Raw genomic sequence first — 26,685 nt, forward strand, 5'->3', positions numbered from 1 at the left:
GGCGGCCGCCTTTGCCGCACGTGGTGTTGGCGGTGGCGCTCGGCGTGGTGAGCGGGGTGTACATCTACCGGCCCATCTTCCAGCCGCCCGCGGCCCAGCACAACCCGCCCGGTTCGACGAGTGACGCTCAGCCCGAGAAGAGGCCGTGACGGAACCGAGTCCCGCCCGGTGCTGCGCCGTGTGGACATGGCGCCTCGCGCTCCCGGGGCCTCCCCGCAGCGCTGTGCCCGCGGTACCGGCCCGTAGGGACAATGTGCTGTGATGTGTATAAAGCTCTGAGTGCTCGGAGGGACGTGTTCGTGTCTGAGTAACCGTCAGGGACCCGGACAAAGAAGGTCATCGTGGCGCAGTTTCACGTGGTGCCTCAGTGTGTTTCCCCTGTCCCGATCCTCCCGCACTGTGTGCTCCATCGGTGCCTCACATCCAGCTCCTCACTGCTGGGACTGCGGCAGGGACACACACCTGGCTGCAGGTTGTGCTCCCGTACATCAATATACACACTCACGTGTGTACACGGACAGTTCTCAGTCCTCTACTACAATTAACGAGAAGAAAAATGCTGCTTTGGCTGCTGCCGTGAGGCCTTGTGTGCCCCAAGCAGCACCTCCGTGTGTGGCTGTCAGGGTTGTAATGTGTCTAAAAAGGATCCGGCCTTGAGCACCTCCGGGGATGGGGAGCCCACAGCTCTGGGCAGCAGTGCCACTGTCTCACTGCCCTCAGAGCGAAGGATTTCTTCCAATCTGACCTAAATATCCCGTCTTGTAATTTAAAGCCATCCCCCCTTGTGCAATCACTATCAGACCACGTAAAGTCATTCCCCTCCTGCTTGTAAGCTCCCTTGGAGTGCTGCAAGGCCACACAGGTCTCCCCGGAGCCTTCTCCGAGCTAAACTGAACAAGCCCAGTTTTCAGTCTGTGTTCACACGAGGTGCTCCGGCCCCTGATCGTCCCCATGGCCATCTCTGCACCAGCAGCTCTGCATCCCTCCTGTTTGGGAGGCACAGACAAAATCACGGTGACTCCCACCTGGCCATGAGGGACGGCCATAAAGCAGCGGTGTCGACCAACACAGAAGTGCTGAGATAACTCCCGTGTGATGGGAGCCCACACTGGGATCGAGGGGCCCGTGGTGCAGCTCCGTGTCGCTGCTCGGCCCGGGGAAGGGGGCGGCCGGGGCGGTGCTGCCTCCTCCACTGCCCCGCGTCCGGGCGGGGCCGCTCGGCGCCTGCCCCTACCCCACGGGAAGTGATGTGATGTTGCTCCGGCGGAAAACGCGCCCGGCCGGGCAGGTGCGGAGCGACGCGGCGCTGCCGGAGGTACGGGGCAGAGGGGCCGGGGCGGCAGCTCCGCTGCGGGACCCGTACGGAAACGATCTCGGTGCGAGCCGTGTGGGCGGGGGGTCTCGAACTAAGGGGGTGGTAAAGGTGATTTCACCGCGCTGCTGGAGCCGGCAAACGGGTGGGTGCGACAGAGCGGCCTTAGCGCTGCAGATTCCGAGCTGTCTGCGAGCCCCGGGCCGCACCGAGGGTCGGTGCGTGGCGGCTGCGGCTCTCGGGCCCCGCTGCAACGGGAGCACCTCGTCTGAATGCGGGGCCTCTGCGAATGGGAAGTTGAGGGAGCAGCGTAAGCGTGTTTGGTCTGTTAAGCTCTAATAGCTTTGCGTTGGAGGATCGGCACATCTGCTGCTGCTGCTGCTTTTGGAGCTGAAGGGTGCGGGAGGCTGTCTGGGCCTGATTTGCAATGCTTGGGGGAAATGCTTTGATGGTCTGAGATCTGAGGAAAGCTAAATCCATCAGGAAAGCTCTGTTTTTCTAGCTCTGTAAGCAGCTAGATGGTATTCCGACATAAGCGGTGGCTTTTATGCTACTGGCAAAGGATAAAGGACCTGCCGAGGTCTGCCAGAAACACCCTCCCTTGGGTTTTGTCTCTCAGGTGGATTTGGAGCTTTTTGATTGCCAGCAGTTTCCATAGTGATGAGCATTGACAAGTTTTCTTCAGCTGTGTGCTTGGAGTGGGGAGCCCTACTGAGCCTTACTGGAGATGTGATCCTTCGCTGTGTTCTGTGTTGTTATGGAAGCTCTACAAAATGCTTATTGATTTTTGTGTGTAAAACGTATTAATAGCACCAGGTGGTTTCTAAGGTCTGACCTGCACGCCTTTCCTTGGCAATATATTCCTACATGGAGTGGTCTTCTCAATCCTTGTTCTTTCCATGGACACAGAGTATTTAGTTGCTGTTTGAAGTGTTTTCCAGCCAGGAGAAAGCACACAGCATGATATACACTTCAGAGGCTGACGCAGACTTGTAGGAGTAGTAATTGTGATTCTAAGTGGATGTCTCTAAAGCGTGTTTGAAAAGATGGAAGAAAGAACAACACATTCTTGTGTTTCTGGTTCAGGGTTCTGATTTTACACCTCTTTAACGTGTTGGGAAAGGAGCTGGGTGGGGGTTGGTGCTGCAGCATACACTGGTGTTTGTACAGCTAAGAACGTTTCTCATCCGTGACCAGATATCTAAAACCAGATTGTAAGTTTGTTTTCATCTCCATCGTTACACGTTATTTTATCGCTTGACTGCATGTTTCCTTTCAAAGAGCAGATTAGTGAGATAAAAAAGTTTTTCAGTAGCTTTTGGCATTGAGTGTTACGAGCAGCAATCCTTGTGCGTCACCTTTGTGTTTCCAGCTGCTCCGTCACTGCCATGTGCCCGCTGTGCTGCGTGGTGGCTGTCAGTTCATCTGCCAGTGGTCAGAGCGGCCCCAGGCCTGCACAGCCACCCTGTGCCGGGAGCTGCACCCTGTGGGCAGCAACAGCCTGCAAAGTCTGTTTGGAAGCGGGCACCGTGGGCACTGGGAAAGGATGGAATACAAGGAGCGGGAGCTCTTTTCTCTCCTGTTACTTAACGGTTCACCAAAACAATTTAAAGACAACTTGTTGTAATCATTAAATGTGTTTAAACAGTTAATCCAAACACTCTCTTCAGTGTTCAAGCTTTATTGTGACACTGCACTGCACATGTGGTCTGATCCAGCAGATACTGATTTTTCTTCTTATTCCTTGATTTCAAAGGGCTACCCACGTGTTTATAGGCAAGCACTTGCTGCTCTGTGAAGGTCAGGTGCTCAATAACTCGCTTTCATGCCTGTGTCTTGTGGGGGCCACCTTTGTGCTGTTGTGTTTGTGGATCTGACTTCAGACATGTCTGAAAAGCTGTTCCTTAAAGCAACGTGACTTAGGAATAGTTATTTTAAAAGCAGCTCATTTACAGAGCAAAAGCTCCTTTCCCCCCCCCTGTATTTATACAAATGTATTCCCGACTTGTCTTCCTATGGGAACAGCATCTGATTATGAGATTTCTTTCCCCGATTTCCTTTTAGTCTTTCTAGCTTGAAAACTGCATCCCTGTCAGGAGCCAGGGCTGACTCGTACTGCATTAAATCAGCTGTGATCAGATGCTTTTATCTCCACTGGAGGTAAAGCCATGATGAATTAGGAGTCTTAGCCTCTAATTTCATTACTGGATGATTTATTCTCTGATATAATAAACTTTGAAGATTAAATTCTGGCATACAGGTATATTAAAATGTGACATGAAACCTGCATAATTTTTTTCCTGTCATGTTGCTTTTGCTTCACGGAACTGAAAACACTCTGCTATGTATATGAGAGTTTTGCATGGTGCCAAATGTTGGAATCCTGTTCATGTTCTGGCCAGCGCTTTGGAGCTGATCTGGCAAGTATTTTGAGTTACTAAAGAAAAAAGCATGTATCACTGCTTTTGTGGCTTCAAAATTATATCAAGATGTAAACCAAGGCGTCCGCGTTGTCCCAAGTTTGTGACCCTGTATCTCCACCTGTTCCCCTTCTCTATGGCTGATGCTCTGACTGAAGAGAAATGGGTGAGATGAAGCACAGCAGAGTAGGGCCGTTGTGGAAGGCAGAGTGCGGGCTGCTGGGGAGGTAGGAAGGGGTAGGAAACAGCAGAGGAGATAGGAGCAGAGTAGGAGGAGTACGGCATTTCTAGAAGTTTGTGGTCTGCAGTGGAAAAAAGAGCTGGTAGATATATGAGCAGGCTTTTAAAATGAAAGTCGAGTTTGTGGGTGCTTGCAAGTAGGATTTTGAAACTTGCTCTAAGCTCCTGCAGTGATTCTTGATGTAAAGCAGGTACTTAAATGAAAAGACAGTAAGGATGCTATGTAGCTGTATTTAGATCAGGTAGCGCAAAGAACAAACATGAATCAAGCTGAAGCATGGGTAAAAACATCAAAGCAGCCTTCAAAGTTGTATTGATATAGACATTGCAAGTCCTTTCTAAGGAAGTTGTGGGGCACATTCCTTTACATTGCTACAACAGTTTCCTACAAAGCTACTACATTTTTAAATTAAAAAGTATGCTTAGTTGTCAGCCCTCCTGATATGTAGATAAAGATCACTGATCTCAAAGGAGACTTGTAGCTCTTCAGGCTGAAGATAGAGACATCAAGTTATTAGTGTGCAGTTATAGCCGTGGACCAAAACGCAGATGCTTCTGTCTGCAAACATTACTGGGCATGGTGCTCTTCTCATGAAACCAGGCACACGCTCCATAAGGATTTGTAGCTTGAGGAATCATCATCTCACTTAAAATGAGCTGCAATATATGAAATAGATTAAATATTAATATATTTAGGTTAAATATTCCTCTTTTAAGTACAGGTGATGTAATATGAACAATGTAAGTGTTGCCAGAAATGCTTTTTCTTATATACACAACTATCTATATTTTTCAGTCCAGATGAATAATTACGGTTATTCTTGCAAGTAGCTGTTACATTTTATTTCTCTTTTAAATTCAGAACTTTTTGTTTGCCCTTTCCTGGTGTTTTAGCATCTTGTATTTAGATGCGGTATTCTCTCTAGTATGTTCTTGCTTGTATTTCAGAACTTTCTCAGAGAGCATGAACCTGATTCAGGAATTAAAACATCATTTTACATTTGCCTTTGGATCTAGAGCAGACATGGACACTCCTGCAGGATAAACTGTAACTACACTGACACTAATAGAAATTGATGGGGGCACAGTAAGTTCAATAGAAGTGACAAACCGATGAGATCCACTTGTTTGAGATAAGTTTACTCATCTTGTATGAGATATTAACCTGTCCTTCAAATGTAAACACTTTTGCTTTCTGGAAGCAGAACTTAAGCTGAACTTCGATTTCCTGTTAAAGATATGGTAGTTTTCTTTCAAGGTTTTCCAAAGTGCTGATGCTGAGACGACGTTTACAGTGACGGATTCCTATCTTCGGGCAGTAAGATGTTCCGTGAGAACAAAACTGATGCATATATCTGTTGTTTTAGTGGTTAATACGTTTTATTCTTGAAGAGACTGGTTGCCCTTGGAAGTTAGCCATCTGGTGCTGCTATCAGAGGAGGCTATTTTTTATGAAGCTGTTTCCTGTTTAGAAAGCTGCTGCCCTTAAAAGTGCTGATACTTAATCTCCTGCAGTGCTGAAAGAAAGCTTAGAAATGATCACAAGTAGCTGTCTAGATTGGCTTTCAGATGAAACAGAGGAGCATGGGTTTTTTGCTTCAAAATGTGGTGCTGCAGAATATTTAGCCCACGTGCTTGTTGGCTTGCAGGAGGGCCTGCTTGACCTGCTTTCGATTTGCTTGCTGTAGGGGTGTTTCGTGACTTGGTGCTGACAGACTTACGCTGTTACTTTTTTAATGTGAAAAGTGATCTTAGTATGAGTTGCCTTTTCTTTCTTTACATTCTTGTTTGGTCCTTGATGAAAGGAAAGTACTAGTTGTTCAGTATAAAGGATTTTGTACTCTCCTTCTGGGTTTGCTTAGTTCCATACTCAGATATTAGCGTGTTGCTGTGTTTATGGGCTGCTTGGCAGTAAGTAAGTAGGAGTCCTAGAGTGCTTGTCCTTTTGAAGACAGTCTGAGAGAACTGGGCTTGTTCAGTCTGGAGAAGACAAGGCTCCAGGGAGACCTCATTGTGACCTTCCAGTATTTAAAGGGAGATTATAAACTGAAGAGAAATCAACTTTTTATGTAGGTAGATAGTAATAGGACAAGGGGGGATGATTTTATACTAAGGGAGAGGAGATTTAGATTGCATGTCAGAGGGGAAGGTTTTCATTGAGAGGTGGTGAGTTGATGGCACAAGCTGCCCAGAGAGGCTGTGGATTCTCCATCCCTGAAGGTGTTTGAAGCTGGGTTGAATGGGGCCCTGGGCAGTCTTGTTTGGTGCTGATCAAGTGATTGGCAGCCCCTGCCCATGGCTAGATGATCTTTGGGGTTCTTTCCAACCCAAGCCATTCTGTGATGCTAAGTGGCACATGACAGCAGCTCTCCTTTCCATTGCAGCTCATCCCACCAGCTCCTCTAATTTTTTCCATCGTCTTTTCATGAGAAGTGGCCTTTCTTCCAAGAACAGGACTGATGTTCTTTTTACAGTTGTAGCAATCTGCCCATACCAATTAACGCGTTCTTATTTTTCCTTTTTACTTTCTTTCTCCCCTCTTTTTTTCTGCATTTTGTGGGATATTGATCTCCCTCTGAAGTAATTACTGTTAGCATTTGATCTATCTCTTTTTGAAGTCTGCCAGCATATTTGCAGTGCCAGCATATGTGTCCCAGTGGCTGTTTTTCCTCCTTTTGCATTTGTTAAAAGTTTCCTCTTTGATTCCAGGAAAAGTTTTGTGGCACAGATAAGATTTGTGGATGCTAATGAGCGCCATTACCCTGCGCTGCCTGCTGGTTGTTCTCATTCTGCAGTCTGACAGGGCTGTTCAGGAGCATCTGCTGTATGTGCGTGTGAAGGCTGTGCTGTGGCTGTCAGTAAAAGCGTGCTGAGCTCTCAGTGTGTGTTGGAAACAGCCATTAACCATTCAGAAGAACAGATCCCAGCAGCATCTGGGGGCAGGGAAGCAGGGCAGTTGACACTGCAGTTGGGTGAGTTTGCAGCCTTTGGCTTTGGAAACGTGGAAGAATCATCTGTAGGATCATCTGAGGTGGGCAGTTTCTGGATCCTTTCACCTCCATTTCTATTTCCAGTGGTGGATGCCCAGATTCCTGTGGGAATTGTGGTCAGACTGGTAACAATTTGGCATTTTCTTCTTGGGGAAGCACTTGCTAGGGACTGCCTGGACACCTGTAGCTTTTCATAAGAGTACAGAATATACAAAGGCAAATTTTCTCACACTCAGAATGAACAATGCTTTATGCTGTCCCATGTTAGATTTTCCTCCAGCTTCCTCCTTCATTTCTAGACCTGTATAGCATCGATCATTTTTACAAGAGGGCTGTAAATTCCAGGCACTCGGATTGTTGTTTTCATAGAACCTGTTCATAACTCTTGTTTGAAGAAAAAAAAAAACCAAAAAAAAAACAACCAACAAAAAACCCATGAACATTTCTTAAGCAAACAGTTGGCTGTGCCTCTGTAGAGCTCCAAACAGCATTCCACAGCTGCAGAATGTTTTGAACCTTTCACCCCATCTGCTGTGGTCCCAGGCCTGGATGGCAGTGTGAGGAGGGCTCACCTGGGACTGTTCCTTGCTCCCCAAAACCCAGAGCCGCACTGCACTCAGCTGTTGCTGCAGTGTTTCTGATACCCTGCAGACATTTTGGTTTGGAAACAGGGAATTCAAGTAACTGAACTCTGATGTTGTGGTTTATAAACTGGTGCCTACTGCTTTGATACCAACTCTGCAGTTGGAGATCAATGTAGCTTCACCTAGAGAAAATGACATTTATTTCAGCTGTGCCTTCCCAGCCAAGTGTTACTGTAATAAAACCCCTCTTCTGGAGGGGTAGAAGCGGGAGAGTGGGAGTTGGTAGATGCTCTTTATGCCAGGTTGGTGAGAAGGAAGTTAAGCAGCCTCGTTTAGTTCTGAAATCAAAAGCTGGAGTCTGGAAATTATTTATGAACGACTTTCCCCTTAAAGGTGGCCAAAGCCTTTTTGTGTAGAACAGCTCAAACTCCTTACACACAGCTGGCTGGACCTGCAGCCGGGCAGCCTGTGCTCAGCACCCCACTCCTGGGGCTGCTTGCAACATAGCAGAGCTGTTGCTTTGTCAACGCTCCTTATCCTGTTCCTCCTTCTGCAGTTACCAGACATCCTTGGGTGCTTGTGGTCGGAGCATTTCTTCACTATAAGCAAATGTGCTGGTATTGATCAGGGGAGCTGTTAAAGAAGAAAAAGTTCACTGTACTTAAAACTGAGTGCCAATGTCTTAAATTGTGTGTGAGAGCAGAAACAGGGCTTAGAGCTTCTTCAGCTGCAGGAAAGGTTGGAGTAAACTGTGACGAAATGACAAAAACTGGAAAAATGCTGCGGCAGTGTGTGAAAAAGTTCCACCTCAAACAGTTGTTCACCGTCTCAGTGTAACAAAATGTGTGTGTTCGCTGTGGGAAGAACAAGTCATGTCACCTCCACTCCCAGCAAACAAGGTGAGGTAGTGGAGCAGTGCAGCAAATGAGTTCAGCTTTTGGAGTTGTCTGTCTGGTAGATGAATGCATTCAGGATACCTTAAACTTTGCAGCCAGCTGTCTGCAGCACTTTGTAAGTGGCGAGGCTGGTGAGCAGTCTTACAAACCTTCATTTCCTTTCTTACTTCTCTGCTCTTGAAACACTGTGTGGAAACAATCTGATATGCAGAAGTGTTGTGCAAGGTAACCTGCTGTCTGTGAACGCTCAGCCCTGTTACATGCTGCACGGTGGGTCTGTCACTCACTGCACCCATGTCTTCCAGCTCTCTGCAGTCAGCACCTGCAGTGTGAGCAGCGGCTGTGAGAGGAGCCTTGGGCAGGGGCCTCCAGCCAACAAGTACCTTGGTGCTGGGCCTGGGGGCATAGATAGGGTCTACTGTGCTAACGTGGGCCCCAGTGGAGGGACTTGCTGAGGATGGTTTCCATGTTCACTCAATCTTTTATCTCATTGACTTAAAGTATGTGTAAGGTCTGCGTGTGTCACAGGATTGAGGGGGGCATGCAGATTTTGCTGCAGTGGTGCAGAAAGTTCCTGGCACCGTCCTACTGCAGCTTCAGTGCTGGAGCTGAGAGCCCCCATGAGGGCTGGGTGGGATCCCTGAGCCCTGGCACTGCCCCAAGGCTCTCCATCCCCTGCCCTCATGTAGTGCTCAGCATCAGCTTGTCTAGAGGTGACTCTTTCTGTCCTCTGCAGAGGTGTAACACTGGGTGCAAAACTGAAATTCTCCATGAGGTTTCTTTTGCTTTTAGTACTCGCTGTGCTTTGCTACAATAAGTAGGCTTCTGTGTTTGCTGTATTTTATTTGTATTTTCAATAAAACGTACTGCAACTTCTGTTTCCCTATGACAAGAAGCAGGAGGGTCACGAATTTAAAGAGGGACTTAAAGTTTGTTACCTGGGTTGGGGAAGTCTGGTTGTCTGTGTTGCTTGGTTTTAAAAGGAGGGAAAGAGATCACTTGATCGGTCAGCAAGACCACATGACAAGCAGCTGAATGTAATTAGGTGGGCAGGGAGGTGGTGCGGGCCCACAGCTTTGCATGCCAGTGTGAGTTTTAGAGCTATTCTTCTAGGCTACGCTGTTTTGGTTTTATTTTATTTCTCTGCTGATATTCTTTGCAGATGATCAATGCCTGTTTCTGCATGACTATGGTATTCAAGAGATCTGGACTGGGTCAGGAAGTTTTGTGCTGAGGTATCCCTGGAACGCTACAGGTCCACTTGCAGCTGTTAAGCATAAGGTATGTACGAATTTCCCCTCTTACTTATTTCAGTAAGATTGATTGCAGTATTTTTCTTGACCTGTACAAACTGTTACTGCGTTAAGAGCTTTGAAACAATGTTTCTGACACATTCTGTGATGGTGTTGATTTGAGATACATGATTTAGCATAGATGGATCTTGGTGGTCTGGATGGAAAAGTAAACTTAAAATTGTGGAGTACTCTGATTTGTGTGAATCATAGCTGCAGTTTGGGCATTTAAAACCGAAACCTCTTCAGTACATCTTGTGGTTTTTTGCTATCTGTTTTTGGCAATTGGCACGTATTTGGAGCCATATTCAGTCCTTCTCACTGAAGTTAATTGGAAAGATAGGGGCAGTGATGGTGGTAACAGTGGCAGAGGACCCAAACAGGGTACAGAGAGAGGAGAGCATTCTCACTAGGATGGTGGTGTCAAAGCTTAAAATCAAAAGGAACAAAACAAAAACCCCCACAGATGATGATGTTTTAATTTTATTCTTAGACAGTTGCCTGTAGTTCGTAGCTGGGTTAGTTTGGGCTCACTGATTTGGATTTCATCCCTTAGTAGGAACACTGGAGATAAATCAGTCTGAGGTAGAGGCAAAGCTGGCTATGTTTATCAGTAAGATTAAAATGGCTGCAGTGACCGATGTCAGGATTCAGTAACAAAAGGTGCCATTTCTGATCTCAGGCTGTCAGCCTGCATTTCCCACTCCATTATGCCAAACTTTCTCTCTAGTTTGAAGGCAGAATTAGACCTTTGATGGTAAGGTGTGCTGTGCAAATATCATCTCATGATACAAACAATATAACTCAGTATCTGTAAATGTTGTTCTGCTTGAACTCCACCCCTCATATTTATTCCTGTGTTCTCATTAACTTAACTTACACTTAATGAAATGGTCCTTTAGCGTGGTGGGTTTCTAATTGAGTTGTGCACCGCTGTGTTTGTTCTCATGTATAATAAATGTGTTGATAATAAAAGGAATAAAAAAGTATGCTGCATAGACTGACATATTTAATTAATGAAATAAAACAGGCTGCAAGGAAACACGAGAGCTTATCTAGTGTGTAGTCCTTTCAGTCAGATAGTAAATGGTTTCAGTCTTAATTAATGTTAAAGGCAATTTGAGGTGGGATAATATTACTGTGTTTTGCTTCTGTGCCCCTGTGATTTGGTCATTCCTTTTCACCCCAAGCTTGAGGTGTCCTTTCTAGGCTGGGTGTCAGTGTTTTTCTCAGTGTGGACTGAAATTCCAGTTTTTGCAGACTGTGACTAACCATGGAGGAGCTGAGCAGAGCACAGACAACTGTACTGAACTCCATGTCTGTGGGAAGGTCACAAGACGTTCCCAAGGTTGTAATTGATGTGTAGAACAGTCTTAAGATGATTTTTCTAGTCCAGATCATCAGCCCTTGACTTGCATTTGTGGGAGAAGAGTGACAAAATCAATGTAGCTACATAAATATGCTTTCTTGCTATGTCTTTATAGGCATCTACAGCATATGGAAAAGCTTATATAAAATAATAGAGGAAGGATTTCTGTAAGCGCTGATGCTGACTTTGTGTCATTTATTTCTGTGCTGAGCTGGGAAGGAGTTTTTGTTACAGTTGCCTTGTTGTAGCGTGTTGCTGAATAATGCTTGTCATTTATTGCATTATATGGCTTTGTAAATGGGAAATAATACAGCCCCTGCTTCTGAATTTTGTTTGAACACTCCATCATAGGAATGAAGTTTCTTTATAAAAATTCAGCTTTAATACATTATGCTGTGGCTGTCAGAAGCAGAACAGGGATCTTTGTGATGGGAAAATCTTGGGGAGTGAGTAGTTTGCTCCACTGCAGTCAGTGGGGCTGCTCTGTTTAATGCTGTGGTGTTCTTTTCACTTCATAGAATTTGTATTTACTGGAGTCTCGCTACTGATGGGTTTTAATTTTATTTTTTTCTGTCTGTGGGAAATAGAAGTGATTTAAAGTCAAGCCAAATACCTCAAACGGAAGCTGATGTTTTAATAGGAGATGAAAGAGCAGCGTCTAATTTAATGAGTGCTTTCAAATAAAAGTCTCTTTGGACAGTATGTTGCATACTGCCAGTTTCTTGTGACTTGTGGGTACTCCAAATAATGTAGTACATAAAAAAAATTAGCGATCACTGCATGAGGTGTCAGTTTGCTTGTAATATTTTGAATCTTCAGAAGTATGCAAAGCTTTTTGGTTACAGTTCAGTTAAGAAAGCACAATTTGGATCCAGTGTGGTATGGTAACTACATACGGGATTCCTTGATGCTGTCTTGCTTAACTTGCACTGCTTGGATCAATTAGAGCAGTCTAACTGGCAATTCATTTTCTTAGCATAACTTCATATGCTTTTTCCTGGAGCTCTGGTGATAGAGATGGCTGTTCTGTAAGCTCACAATTGCTAAGCTGTGTATTGGCAGAAACATTCTGAATAGTAACTTAAGTTGAAAAGTTATGGGACTAGAGGTAGGAAATTGCTTGTTATCGTGTGTCAGACTGCTGTTAAAGTGAAACTTGGGGTCACTATGTCAGCACGAAGCTGTAAGAAAGAATTTTGCAGGAGGGCATTTGCAGCATGACAAACTGGCAGCAGCTGCCAGCTTTCAGCTTAGTATCTGTCTTCTGGCCTTCTCCTGGCCTGAGATTAACTGACATGATGAGCAAGGACATGCTGTGGCAGTAGGCTTGTGATTCCTTATGCTTTCCTTGCAGGGCTCACACGTATCTCCATGACAAGTGAGAAATCGTGGTTTGCCGTGCTGCTTGTCTGAGCAGCCTTTGCTGTATATCAAGGCTTAACTATAATTCACACTCTAATTTGAGATTCTGATCAGAGAAGCAAGATAAATTGCTGAATTGGCAACTCAGGTTGAAAAACAACCAGCTTTTTGAGTAGCAGCTTTGTGTTGTGCAGTTCAGCCCACTTAACTGATGCTGCTTTTGAATGATCCCTTCCCTCTGCTCTAGAATACAAATTGAGCAAACGTTTTGCCAAAGCACTGTCTGAATATTTTGGCACATTGCACAGCCTCAATACAGAGCTTGGAAAGCACAGATACGTGCTGCGAGAAGCACAAGATGTGATGACTTATTGAAAGAGTAGGATTATTTTTCAATTCTTGCAATAAACACAACAAAAAACAAAAAAAGGAAAAGAAAACCCACTACCACCACCAAAAAGCCCACCTGTAGTTTTAGCTTTTTGTTAGAAGGTTGTGAGTGATACCTGTGAGCCATAATCATGCCCCAGCTGACACAGATCAAGGTTTCTGCTTTGCTGTCCTGTGTTAGTAGCTTCCTGAAGAGAACAGGGAATGCCTGTTGAATTCTGTTTGGGTCTATTTGAAGCAGAAGTGGTCTTTTATTATGTAAAGGACAAGTTAAATTATACCTGGAGTATTCTCAGCAAGTAATTTTTAACCTCATAGTGTTTATGAAACATGGAAACATCACACGTACTCATTATGACCTGAGATGTTTACTAAAAAATCCTGCTCAGTACTGGCTGAAAATATCTCTTTGAGACTGTAGCTATTACAGACTCTGAAATCAAAGGCTCAGGCCCTTTTTTAGTCCTGCTAAGAGCTGATTATTGATTGGTCTCTCCATTTCTTTGAAGTGTCACGCTGCCAGCCTGCAGTGCCTTGGCTGCCTCCTCACTGCAGCAGTTGCCAGCATGCCTGGGGTGTGCAGTGAGCCTGGGTACTGCAGGGTTGCCTCTGTCAGGGTTTTGTGGTTTTTAAACTTTTAGCTGAGCCTAAGTTTGTCAATCTAGATGTTTCCTTCCCTATCCGCATGTACCAGCTCTCTGTAAAGCTTCCCTGACTGTCTCTTGTATTTCGAGTCTGATCACATCTGATCCTAGATTAAGGGATAGAAGGAGTAAGCCTTTCTAGTTCATAAACAGTGTGTTTCTCAACCAACAGTTTCCCTATTTTTTCCCACAGATATTTAACAACTTACTTTGCCTTCCCCCCATCCCACCCCCTTGCTTCTGATTCCAATTTCCAAGTATTCTTGGAACTTCCAAGTATTCCTAATGTCACACACAAAAAAAGAATGCAGGACGTGCTATCTACTGTGCTTCCTCGGTATTTATTGTTGAACTCAGTAAAGTAACTTACACCAAAAGTAAGGACAGATCTCAACATTTTAGAAAAGGAGTACTGCTAGAGAAAGAAAGGTAGCAGGAAAAAGGCTTTGTTTCATCTTTCAGTCGAAAACTGGAGTTAGTAAGGAACAGAGATAATTGCATGTGAAAAATGAGTGGCAGATATTTCCCCACCCAAAGGATGAGAAAGGTGGATTATGTTCTGCTCTGACTTTCCTGCCCCTCCCGTTCTATTTGCTTGCTTACATCTTGTCAGGTGAAGGAGGCAGTTTTATGGTGGCATTTGTATCACATTTGAGTGAGTTTTCCCCTTATTTAACAGTGACTGTTATGTATCTTAAGGTTTTCTGTTGCCTGACCTTCATGGGTGCCTGTAATTGACCTAATCATGATCAGTTATCTTTGCCAGATTGTTTCCATCGTAATGCAGCACGAGCTTGGCAGCGTGACCTTTTGGAGACATATAATATTAAAAGAAACTGCAAATATTTTCCTCTGGCTGTTGACAGAGAATGTACTGTAGTGCATTTAAACAAAGGACTAAGCCTGATGGATGTGTTTGCAGTCTACTGAATCATCTGCATTGGCCGAGCGTAAAATCTAATACTTTATCTAGCACAAATGCATACACATCATCTCCATGAGATGTCACTTCATCTGTATTGTATGTACATTAAATCGCTTTCTTTTTCAGTTTTGTTTTATTTCACCTCTTCTGGTCCCTTTTATTCTGATCATTCCTTTGTGTATTTTGTCTCTCTGCTGATGGTTCTTGTTATCGCCAGGAAAACCCAACCTTTCCTTAAAGAAGTGCTCAGTTCCTGTCATTGTGTGATTCTCAGAATCTTATGCTCGCAGCGTCTTCTTCCTTGTGTGAACAGCAGCAGCACTGTGTGTGACATTCTGGAGCCTCCTGTGCTGCTGGCTCATGCACTGCCTGCCCCACTGCTGAGCAGGAGCTCACCTGCACGAGTCTGGCATTTCTAGTCATGTTGCAATGGGAGACTGTGTGTTTTTCCCCACTTCTTAGCCAGACCTGCAGTTTGAAAGAACAGGAAATTATGTGTAAATCTGTGTGTGACTGTCATTCATAATTTACTTAATGCTCTCAAGAACAGATACAGTGTAGTGATGTGTTACAAATATTAAGGCTGGGCTGTGGGTTAGCCAGGAGCTGGTGCCAAAGCGGTCAGTGCAGTCACGTCAAGGAAGGATGCAAGGATCGAATTTCCTGCTTGTAAGTTAGTGGGAAGGTTGCTGCAATATATGAAATCCGTTGTCATCATTCATTTCTATTACATTTGTATGTACCCGAGGTACTCCTCACAAAGAGTAGGCATGTTGTCTGACTCCCAGTCCCTTTCTTACAGCAGAGCTGGTGGGTGCCCAACAGTGCCTGGCTTTGGAGCAGTGAGGCGCCACTGGAGCTTATAGAGCAGGGTGCGGCTGTTCGCCACGCTTCGCCTGCCCGGCAGGAATGTGGGCAGTGCAATGTGGGCAGTGCAATGTGGGCAGTGCAATGTGGGCAGTGCAATGTGGGCAGTGCAATGTGGGCAGTGCTTTGCTGCAGCGTGGTGGGAGCGCTGCTATGGCGCGGTACTGAACATCTTCCAGATCCCCTTCTCAGTGCTTCTGTTGTAACAGCTTAGGTGACATATAAAACAGCTACTGAAGTGGGTTTGCGTCTATGTTGTGCCTGGGTAAGAAGCTCTTTTTTTTTTTTTTTTTTTTAAAGTAGGATTTAACTTGCACTTGCAGAAACCTATACAACTGCATTATTGACTTGTGCTTGTATTTACACACTGTTGAGAAACCTACAGTGTTTTCCTTTGCTATCTGGCTGGAAATCAGACTACTCTTCTTCCAGCTTTTCCATGTTTAGCATAAAACCTTGACTGCTTTTTAAGCATAACACTGTATTTAGGGAAACCTTGACTTGCAAAGCTACATCCATTTCCCCCCCTCCTCCCAGTTTCAGAGTGGATTTTACAAAAAGGGTCTGTTATTTAAGGCTATTGGAAAGCCTTCTTAAGCAGACTGAGACTTTTTTGCTTGACCTGCTCTACTTTTGCTATGATAGACACCTAGGCTGGAAGCCTTTCAATACACTCCTTCCTTCCATGGATGGCTGAGTGGCCACTGCAGGGACAGCCTGCAGAGTCTGCAAGTTCCTTACTGTTCCAGTATGGTCTGGTTCTTCCTAAACAAGGAAGGCAAGGCCCAGACAGGACTTGTCTTTGTCTGCAAGGTCTACGTGGAAGCTGAGTGACACTTGCGGAAGTTGGACACTGCTAGAAATTAACTGTAACCCTCGCAAGTCTGGTAGTCTGCTGCCCATCACCAGAAGGATGAAGTGATGAAGTCCTATGGTATCTTAAAATATAATTTAATCATAGGCCTAATCTCTGTTTTCTTTTGGCAAATGTTAATTACTTTATCTCTTTGGAAGTGTATGGTTTGTCCTGCAGTGTTAGTTATGAGCTTTATGGCTGGCTTCACTGCACATCTGGGACGCTGAGGTAATGTCTGAGTTGTATAGTTGATCTGAGAAGGAAGACGGGGTTGACTCAAATGATTTTATTTGAATATTTTTATACAGAATAGCTTTTCTACTCTCGAGAGGGCTGGGTAGGTGGTATAGTGTGAAAGAGATTTTTCATTTCACCCAGAAAGAGATGTTTCATTTGTTTCTACCCTTTGTTTGAAACAGTTTGTATGCGTTGCTTCTCTGTGAAATGGGATGATGTTTGCAGGTGTGGTCAGAAGTCACGTCAGACATATTACCTGATGTTCCAGTCTTTGCCTAACAGTGCCTTTTCTCTTGTGTAGAAACCTATGGGAAAGCCAGCTTTCCCTGGGGTGTGCATGGAGTATCACGGTGTGTTTGTGTCTGTACAAGAGAGAAAGAAGCAACACAGCATTGGCATTAGAGACTGTCAGCTTCCTCTCACCCTAAAGAGAGGAAGCAGTGTCATTATATTAGGATGCGTGCGTGATACACATATGTTACATCTGCTTGTAGATATGTCGTGCATAAACCTCTTCTGAAGTGCTCTTTGCCTTTAGGAATAAATGGAACATATGGACTGTGTAATTGCTTCCCAGCCATGCTGTCAGGTAGCAACCTCCTTAGAAATGGAGACACAAGGCACACCTCTTTATGTCTGAGCACCCATCAGCATGAATGCAAACAGGTGACACGTAGGCTTCTTGGCTGTGTGCTAAAGAGGTGGTGCTAGGAAAATACTCCTGCTAGCAGTACTATCTCCACTGTGCCCTTACTATTCCTTTAGCAGAGTTTGGGGTAAGTGTTATACTTTACTTTAAATTGATGTGCTTTAAGACTGCCTGAGTAAGTGAATGTTCCTGGGCTTTACGCTGTGTGTGTGTGTACATTTTTATTTTCAGCTCAATGATTCTTTTTTTGCTTCTTCTTCATTTTTTAATTTATTTTTTATTTTTTTATTTATTTATTTTTGGCATATGTTCTCATCTATTTATCACTTCCTCCCTTCTTTCTTCCCCGTCATCTTTGTCACAGGATGGGAGTTGGGTATTTTATGTGATACCCGTTTGTTCAGAAAGCATATTCCTTTTCCCATGCTGCAAAGGGCAAATCCTGCATGCCAAGATAATTTCCCTAAGTTATTCAGGAACAACACTGTCGTACTCCTGAATGTTTTATCTCACAATAGGATTGTGATATTTGTGACCTGGAGGCAACAATATGAGCCACTAGTGTTGATGCTTGTTGTGTGACTGCCTTAGACTAGCCCTGCTTTGCAGGACTCCTCTTCTTGGCAGAGCACAACCTGAACATGTGGGCAGGCTCCAGAGCAGCAGCACTATGGGTGCAGGTTAAATGATGACTGTGAGGGTCCTATCAGCAATGGAAAAAGCCAGTGGAGTTTTCCAAGTATTGCTTATAGCTCCTGTTCTTCTGCATGCCAGGCTAAAGGCAAAGCCAGAGCTGAATGGGATTCAAGGAGGATCTCACGAAGGAAGAAACGCTTTTTGCTGTTTCCATTGGTAACTTTTTTTTTTTTTTCCATGCCAAGGAGCCCTTAATTGTACAAGTAAGTTTTGGGAATAGTTGTTCTGTGATGTTTCAGTGTTGTTTCTTTTTCTTTTCCTTTCTTTTTTTTTTTTTTTTTTTGTTTTGTTTTGAGATCTGCTGGATCCTGATTGTATCATCAGTTTTCTCTCATTCTTCCTTTTCTTCTTCCCCCTGTCCTGCTTTAAGAGGTGTAGAAAAGTAGAAGGAAAGACTGGAAGATGTGAAGCTGTAGGACCTAACTTGAAAGCAAAGCAGAACTGGAAGGGGAAGAAATAGGATGGGTTTATAGGTCCATGACAGTGAATTTCCCATGAATGTACTTAGCTGTAAATATATCCTTATTTCTGCCATATGGAGCTGGATGTATTTGGGCTGTGGGACTGCAGCTCTTGGAAGTAGAGGGTGGAGATAACTTTTTTAAATATTTGTACAGGGAGGAGGACAAGGCTTGAAACTGCTCTGAAAATAACTCTCCAAGGATAGGTTAACTGTACAGGGTTTCACAAGAACCACTCCCTGGAGATATTTGAATAACAGATTGACATTATGGGGTGCAGTGAAAGGTGTGTGCATTTCAAAAACCTAAGGAGAAAATTTCCTTCTTGAGCAACTCCTTTATAAGCCACTTTTTATGTCTGAGGCTTCTACTACTCATTTGCAAATGTAATTTATTATTTGCCACACGGAGAATTGAGGCTTAAATAGTTTGGACAAATAGGCCACGCCACCCAGACAGGTACTTCCCAAATCTGATCTAACAGCAGAAATACCTTAAAGTTTCCTTCCCTAAGGCCTAACCTAAGGCTTTCCCCCGCTCAGGCTGGTGGAGGGATGGGGCTGTTCTGTTGCAGCTTGTCTTGGAATCAAACCTGAACACTTTCTCATGGCTCCACGTGATACTGTTGCAGTGCCTGTTCTTCCTCTACCAGGTCTTACAGAAGAGGAAGGATAAATTAGCTTTCTCGCATCATAAATTGACAATAACCAGCTGACACAATTGCTTGTTACTAAAAGTTTGTTCTATAGGCCAGCAGCTAGTCAGCAAAATACCAACAGGGCAGGGCAAATACTTGTGTATGAGCGCAGTAGGACAGTAAAAGGCATGAAAGGAGCTTTTCTCAGAGGTAGACTGTTTTATGAAGATTTGCATTTAAGACTTTCTAAGCAGTATTTTAGGGGTATTGAAGCTGAAAGAACACGTGCTTGAGTAGAGGGTGCATTTACACAGCTCTTTGCCCTTGGCAGAACATCTGAGAGCAGAAGAAACAGTGTGTAAGAGAAGGAAGTCTAAATCAAGTTTAATCTTCAGTAAAAACCATCGTGTTCACTCTTTTAAAGCATTTTCCCGTTCTTCTAATGCATTTCAGTGAAAAGAGGTTCTGCACAGCCACATGATAAATAATCTGATTGTTTGTGTGCATCCCAAAGATAGAGGAGGATTTAAAACAAGCAACAAATGGAAGCTTTTGCTGGTATTTGTGGTTGTGCTTAATGGATCAGGCTTTTAATTTCTGCTGGAAGTGATCTTGTGTCAGTGTGTGGCTGCCTGTTCCATGTGCTTGTTGAATGCGTCACTCTGTCAGTTGTGTGGTGTATGCAGGCCTGAAGCTGTGGTAGTCTGTATAAAAATAACTGTTAGCTGTTTACTGCTTTATTTTTTCTTTCTGTTTCAATCTCTTGCTTTATTGTAAAACACAGTATTAATACAAAACACTGGAAAGCAAATTGTCCGTCTCTGGTATGGAAGTGACATTGTGTGAAATATATCAGCTTATTGGAGTTAAACCTATACCTGCAAAGTCTCACTGTAATTGATGGAATAATGTAAACTAAGTGTTGAGTGGGAGTAGAGATTTCAGGACTGGAAATGGCAAAAAAAGGTGTCAAATGCTTTCTGCTGGCTTTCCAATTGGAATCTATCTTGGAGTAAATCTGACCACTGTCTGCTTTTGGTTGTGGTATGTCCAGTCATGGCTGCATTGGTCAATCAATGTTCTGCTTTGTATCCAGGAGCTGTGCTGGCATAAAGCTGAAACTGTAGAGTTAATTATGGGTTTAGTGTAATGGTGGTGATTGACACCCACGTTCTAGAGATATGGAGCTTGTTCCAAACCTCAAGCTCTGAACTGATATTCAAGAAATGAATTGGTGTTTTGCCATTGGTGCAAAGTGCTGCTGTGTTCCGCTTGTAATGAGTAGTTGTATGTAGTGCAAACTACAACTAGTTCCAGAAATACATACTTACAGTGGGAACAGCAAATTTAACTTTCTTTTATATTTAATTTCATAACACATCCTATTTTTTTATACTTTAATATTAATTTCCCTCCTTGATAATGGGCAATTTTATGCCAGTTTTCTGTTGTTTTTAGGTTATTTTAGGCTTATCTTACCACGTTCAGTTCTTTGAAAACAACATAAGGCAGTTCCCTATTGTTTATTTTGGGGGAAGAGATGCTGGGTAGCTACCCAACAGGAAAGTACTACTGCATTTGCAGCAGTCTTTCTACTGTGCATTCCATTTTCCAGTCATTTTTGTTACACATTCTAGCTGTTTTTTTCACTTTGGTCAGAGTATTTAAAACGTGATTTAGTTTAGAGCTAGCATCGGGGTTAAAAACTTTGTTCAAACATTAAAAAGTTTGCTTCTTTTCTTGGTATGGAAAAACTTCTTGAGATGATACGGTATCCTTTAATTTAAATGTAGTTGTCAGTCTAAAAATCGAATGGATTTTTTTGTGTGCATGTTAATAATATCACAGTGAATGTGAGAACAGAATCGCATCACTGAGGCATTTAAGCAGCTTTTCCAGCTTTCACACAGGTTAAAAAGAGTTCTGCAGTTTGTTTTCCAGTTATGTTGAATACTTTTCTTTGACAGTGGTATTTCATTCTGTTGTTGTGTTGACTTCTCTTTGAAGTAAGAGCAGTGCAGTGAAAATCAGCTGTGGGGGTTTTTTTTATTGTTTTGTTTTTGGACAGGGTTTGTTTTTGATACTTGGCATAAAGGAGAGTTTAAGGTGAAAGCAGTGTAAAAGATCACAGAACTATTATCGGACGCTTCATTTTTCAAGTGGTGACTTATATTGTGAACACCTGTCAAAAGAAGCTTTGGTTGTTGCCTGACTAATGCTTTTTGCTTTGCTTTCTAAGGTGTCTCCTGAATCCTCACTATGTCTGATGGGGACTATGATTACCTCATAAAATTCCTCGCACTCGGTGACTCTGGAGTAGGAAAGACCAGCCTTCTTTACCAGTATACAGATGGCAAATTTAATTCCAAGTTTATCACAACGGTGGGCATCGACTTCCGGGAAAAGAGAGTGGTGAGTTTTCACAAGCAGAGTGATACTTCAAAATGGTTGCTCTTTTGTTGCTGGTGACTAGAATCTACTTAGAGATCTATTTAATCTGACCTTCTAATCCTTGTGTGTAAGTGTGCCGTCTATAGTTACTATATACTTAACACTGTGAGAAGGATGTTATTTTATTTTGCCTGGTTATATTTGTGAGTGTGTCTGTTTTCTCCAAGGTTAAAAAAAAAAGAGCTGATTGTCAGCAACCGTTTTGTAGACTCATCAACACCCCTGAGCAGTGTCTACTCAGTGAGTTGTGCTCATAGCAGCTGGAGTAGTACCTTCACTATTGAACTCCACATATGAGGAAGGATTGGGCTGCAGTGGTTTTCTTACTGTTTGTGGACTTAAATGAATAGTGAACGAAGACTGCAGTGTTAGTTTTAAAACCATTTGAGTATATGTAAGCTACATGGGTTAATGTAATGTACAGATAACGCAGAGAGCTGATCTGGCTTCCTGAGCAGCTGTCATTAGTGGGTAAGAATTGTGGAAAGTAAAACATAAAAACTTTTTAAATCCCCAAATGGTGGTTTAAGTACGCGCTTTGTCGGTTGCAAAGAAAGCTGAGGGGAGATCTCTACAACTGCCTAACATTCGGTTGTAGCAAGGTAGATGTTAATCTCTTTTCTCAGGTGACAAGTGATAGGTAATAGCCTCAAGTTGAGCCAGGGAAGGTTTAGGTTGTACATTAGGAAGGATTTCTTCATGGAAGGGCTGGTTAATCATTGGAATGGGCTGCCTGGGAAGGTAGTGGCTTCCTCACCTCTGGAGATGTTTGAAAAGCATGGACATGGCACTATAAATATAGTTCATGATGACACTTGGTAGGTCAGTTTGATAGTTGGAGATGGTAAAATGGACATTGTATACACTAGTTTTTGGTGGATGATGTACACCACAGTAGTGGGAGGGGTAAATGTCTTTGTGAGATGTGAAACTTGTGCCTTGAATAAGTTAGTGTTCCTTTTGTTGGATGGTACATGTGATGGATTTTCTTGGTTAGAGTATTTGGTAATTCAGGATAAGTTTTATGTTTTGCATCCTGACTCATATAATCCACAAATTCAGCAGACTTGTATGTCATTGAAGATAGTATTGTTAACTCAGGTAATCTTACGTACAATTAGTGTTGAAGGGAAAGACATGAACAATAAATGAGTCTATTTTTAACTGATCCTTCTAAAGCTAACAGATGCCCTTATTTATATTGTCATGCTGAGTAAACTCCACAGCTTTCATTATTAGTATTCAGTTTCTGCTTACATAATCTATGATCCAGGACCTATCCCCATCTCTTTCAGCAATCTTTTGACAGCAAAAAAGGTACATCGTTATTTTCATGAGTATATTCTGTTTGCTAATAAGGTTCTGCTGGTGTTACAAACACACTGCTGGATTGCATGATCTCTTGCAGTTATGTTTTCACTTGGACAGGATAGAACACAATAGTAAAAAAAATAGAAAATCAAAATCAAATACAAAAAATAAACTTGTCTGATGAGATCACACTGGCTCCTACTCACTCTATTTGGAATGTGAAATCTGATGGAAACTGGTTTTCCATTTCCACTTTTATCCTTATATTTAAACATTCAAGTAGATGCATAATTGAAATGCAACTCATATTACTTTTGAGTTGTAGTTGGGAATGCTTGTATTGACAGTGATAGTTTTGCTGCATTTTAATGACTTTAAGTGTCAATTATTTTGTGTTCCATAGAGGCTGGGCTGCTAACGTTCTGTCTTACAAATTTCCCTTCAACAGGTCTACAGACCCAATGGGCCAGATGGCGTTGGTGGCAGAGGACAGAGGATACATCTTCAGCTCTGGGATACTGCAGGGCAGGAAAGGTATGCTTCCCTCCCTACCTCTCCAATCCAGAAAGTAAAGCAGGTATTACCAAGCTAGGTGCAAATGAAATGAAGTATGTGAATTCTTCTTATTGACTGTTACATTTTAGTTGTATGGGAATGGGAAAGTACCATTTAATATGCTGTTTGACTGTGATGAAAAGTTCTGTATGAGTACCTGTTAAATTTGAACACTAAAACCAAAAACATCAATTTTTGTCTTCAGCTTATTTTTTCATGGCCAGTGCATATAGATATTTTAAAAGCTTTTTTAATTTAATTTTATTTTTTCTTCTTTTCTGTTATGTCTCTATGCCAAGGTGTTAGAAAAGTCAGACTTCTGAAATCACTTTGCAGGGATTCTTTCCTACTTGTCTACTAAAAGACAGGCGTCCTAGTGGTTGATCGTCTGAAAATCCAGAACTGATGTATGTAGTAACGAGTTTAACTTCGAAGTTTGATTTTCATTCTTATTTTAATTCTGAATCTTGATGAAAACATGCTGTATAATATGAAGCTTTCACTCAAGCCTGAGGGCTTATTTAAATGTCTGCTTGACTTCTTTAGGCCTGGATTAGGACATAGTAATGTTAGCAATTCCTTGTTATCCAGTCCCTGCATCAGGCAAAATAAGCATGATGAATATTTTCTTCTAGCTAATCTTGTCTTTAGTTACCCAAGCTTCACAATTCTATGCAATTACATTTTCAAAGTAACTTTATAATTCTGCTTTCCTTGTCTAGGTTTCGTAGCTTAACAACTGCTTTCTTCAGAGATGCCATGGGGTTTCTTCTACTCTTTGATCTGACAAATGAGCAAAGCTTCCTTAATGTCAGGAACTGGATAAGTATGACATTTCTTTTTCTCATCTCCTTTCTTTCTATTTCTGCAGTGGTGGATGGGAACTGTTCTTGCAAATACAAAGTCTCACTGAGCAGTACAACTGAAAATTCTGGGTTCTGAAGCTTTCTGAGGAACAAGAAAGTAAATGTCCCATTTGCAATTGTAATAGCTGCTAGTGGGAGCTTCTAGCGCTTACCTGAAATTCAGCTTTGCTTACTTAACCTCGCACTTTAACCCAGCAGGCTGAGAAGGCTTATCCCCAGTTTGGGTAATGCTCAATACCATGAGTCTGTGGAAAATACATTGTCTGAAGCTTTGTCAGCAAAGCTTAACAGAAAGTGAATGTAACTAGACTGATGTGTCTAGGGAAAGCAGTTCCCAAGCCCACTGCGTCATCCATCAGATGAAAGTATTGGACTTTTTTCTGGCAGCTCATTGAAGATGCTTGGTGAGCATAACTCCTTAAGCTACAAATATACAGATTCTGCACTAACACTGTCAGGCTTCTGCTCCCCTGGCTTGTTCACCGAGTATGTGATAGTGGATGTCTACCTGTTCCCTGGTTCCTCAGTGCAACTGCAGAAGTCTTGAGAGAAAACGGAATGCAATTGTATTCCCTTTTTCCAAAAAGTAATTTTCCTGAAGGTGTTTGTGTCCCCTGAAATGTGATAATATTCTTGGTAAGATTTGTGTGACAGCAAGTCGTGACTCCTACTCCTGTTGTTGCTGTTAGGTCAGTTACAAATGCATGCGTATTGTGAAAACCCTGACATTGTATTATGTGGAAACAAAAGTGATCTGGAAGACCAACGAATGGTGAAAGAAGAAGAGGCTAAGGAACTTGCAGAAAAATATGGGTAAATAACTTCCTTCCAGTTGTTGCTGTATTTAAAGCAAAATCAAATGCTTTCTGTAATGTCTTTCCCATAGAATGAAAGATGGTTGTGCAAATAAGTGTTTTAGAATGCTGCACTGACCTGTATAGTACATTTTTTTTTCCTGTCAGAGATAAATGTTTTCTGCATTACCTAAAAACTTGTGCTTAATGTTGCAATAATCTTGCACTAGAGGGTGGTTAATTTTCTTTCTTTGACAGTAAATGAAGGAAAGGTGAAGTAAACTGTTTCACAGACATTCTGGTAAAATAGATGGCCTTCAGTTGAAAAGGCAGGTGAATTAGGGCGGTCTAATTACTTGCTCTTTCCTGTGCTGCAGCTTTCTGTGGTCCACTGAAAGCCTGGGCCTCTTGTGATGTGAAATCTAAATGAGTATTTAGTGAGATGATTAACTGATTAATGTCACATCAGATTTTAGAGGGAAAATGCAATACTAAGCAATTACATCCTAATTTAGAAGTTGAGTTTTATTACAACAGTTTGTTACGGAGCAGCCCTTGCCCACTGGCATGACAGTTGAAACATGCAACCTCAGTTTCTTTGAGAGCCTTGGGACCCTTTCACAGGCATTTGGAGGATCTAATTACAGAGTGCAGGGTTCCCACAGAAGACCAGTTCTAGTCCTGGTTGCAGATCCCCTGTACTTAGCTGAGTTGTTAGTCACTTAGCCTCAAAAGGCTCTGCTGTTTGTTTTTGTGCAGACGTCTGCATGTCTCCCAGAGTCTGAAAATGAGACATCAGTCAAATCAGCTGGAAGACAGCCTTTCTCTATCCTCACAGACAAGGATCATGTGACTTTAAAGGAACTGTGGCAAACCTTTCTTCCTATCAGATACTAATTAATCCCATATTACTCTTATACTTTGCTAAACTCTTCCGTGGTTCCCATCTCTGAACTAGATTTGCATTTAGTGTAAATCAGAAGTACATGTTTGAAAGAAATCTTCTGACCCATTTATTGTGGCTTGATTCACATAGTGAAGCAGCCTTCTTGCATGGGAACTGGATTCCTTCTGAAATGAAAACTAAACTAGATGTTGGCCTCCAACCAGTGGACTATATCCTGATTAGTCAGGGAGATTCAAGGGACTAGATTAGCCAAGTCCAGAGTAAATCTCACAAAATACACATGCTGTTAACACTGGGTCCTTAATGGTAATTATCTTGCTCTGCAGGTCTATTCCTGCTGTGCCATGTTATTTCTGTCATAGTCAGAAACTAGCTTTCCTTCACCTTGAAGTATCCTTGGAGGCAAATCAGAAGCAAGCTATTTATTAGAAACAAATGGATTTGCTGCCCTGTGGCACTGAGCTTCCAGAAATTGTGCACTTTTCCAGATGTTCCTGAGAGGATGCAAGCTAAATCCTGCTGCAGCAGTCTTCCAATAACAAAAGTGTGAGATACTCAGTATGCCCTGTCTGTACTTGAGAGTGCTGTGCTTTGAAAATGGCTACAGGAGACCTAGGCACTGAGACAGTAATACAGTGCTATTGACCACTCATTGGATCTTGCAAATTTAATAAGTCTTTTTTGGTAGGAAACATAGAGTTCATTCATTTGTCAGCATCTTTCAGAAGTTTACTAGTGAAGGGAGAGGTTTGCAGGAGAATTGCAGGGAGCCACCTGCTGTACCAGTTCCAAAATATGGAGGGAGAATGGGGGAAGGTACCTACATGTTTACTTGAAAATTCTTCTGCTGGCTTAGACATAGGGCTGTCCAAAGTCAGTGCTGTCAATCCGGGGAGTCCTACGTACCTTGCTCTCTGTAAAAAACCTTAAAAATAAGAATTGCATACTGGTTAAGTGCATGGTCAGAAGTACAA

At 42.9% G+C, this 26,685-nt stretch overlaps 1 protein-coding gene across 7 annotated transcripts in view; it reads left to right on the top strand.

The window, feature by feature from the left end:
- The window catches only part of RAB27A (RAB27A, member RAS oncogene family), a 31,005-nt gene that overhangs the window by 226 nt on the left and 4,094 nt on the right, over nucleotides 1–26,685 (top strand). The window contains exons 1-6 of one of the 7 annotated variants that reach the window (XM_015872902.2): nucleotides 1,185–1,315; nucleotides 9,605–9,723; nucleotides 21,067–21,239; nucleotides 23,038–23,123; nucleotides 23,867–23,970; nucleotides 24,700–24,823. In XM_015872902.2, coding sequence (XP_015728388.1) covers nucleotides 21,087–21,239; nucleotides 23,038–23,123; nucleotides 23,867–23,970; nucleotides 24,700–24,823 — 467 coding nt within the window. In that variant the 5' untranslated portion in view covers nucleotides 1,185–1,315; nucleotides 9,605–9,723; nucleotides 21,067–21,086. Of the gene's footprint in view, nucleotides 1–1,184; nucleotides 1,316–1,355; nucleotides 1,377–9,604; nucleotides 9,724–15,443; nucleotides 15,557–17,138; nucleotides 17,161–17,910; nucleotides 17,933–21,064; nucleotides 21,240–23,037; nucleotides 23,124–23,866; nucleotides 23,971–24,699; nucleotides 24,824–26,685 lie in introns of those variants that run through there. The other 6 variants (XM_032446919.1, XM_015872904.2, XM_015872903.1 and 3 more) reach the window with 6 other exon arrangements.

Source organism: Coturnix japonica, chromosome 10, assembly GCF_001577835.2.
Source record: "Coturnix japonica isolate 7356 chromosome 10, Coturnix japonica 2.1, whole genome shotgun sequence".
Taxonomy (NCBI): domain Eukaryota; kingdom Metazoa; phylum Chordata; class Aves; order Galliformes; family Phasianidae; genus Coturnix; species Coturnix japonica.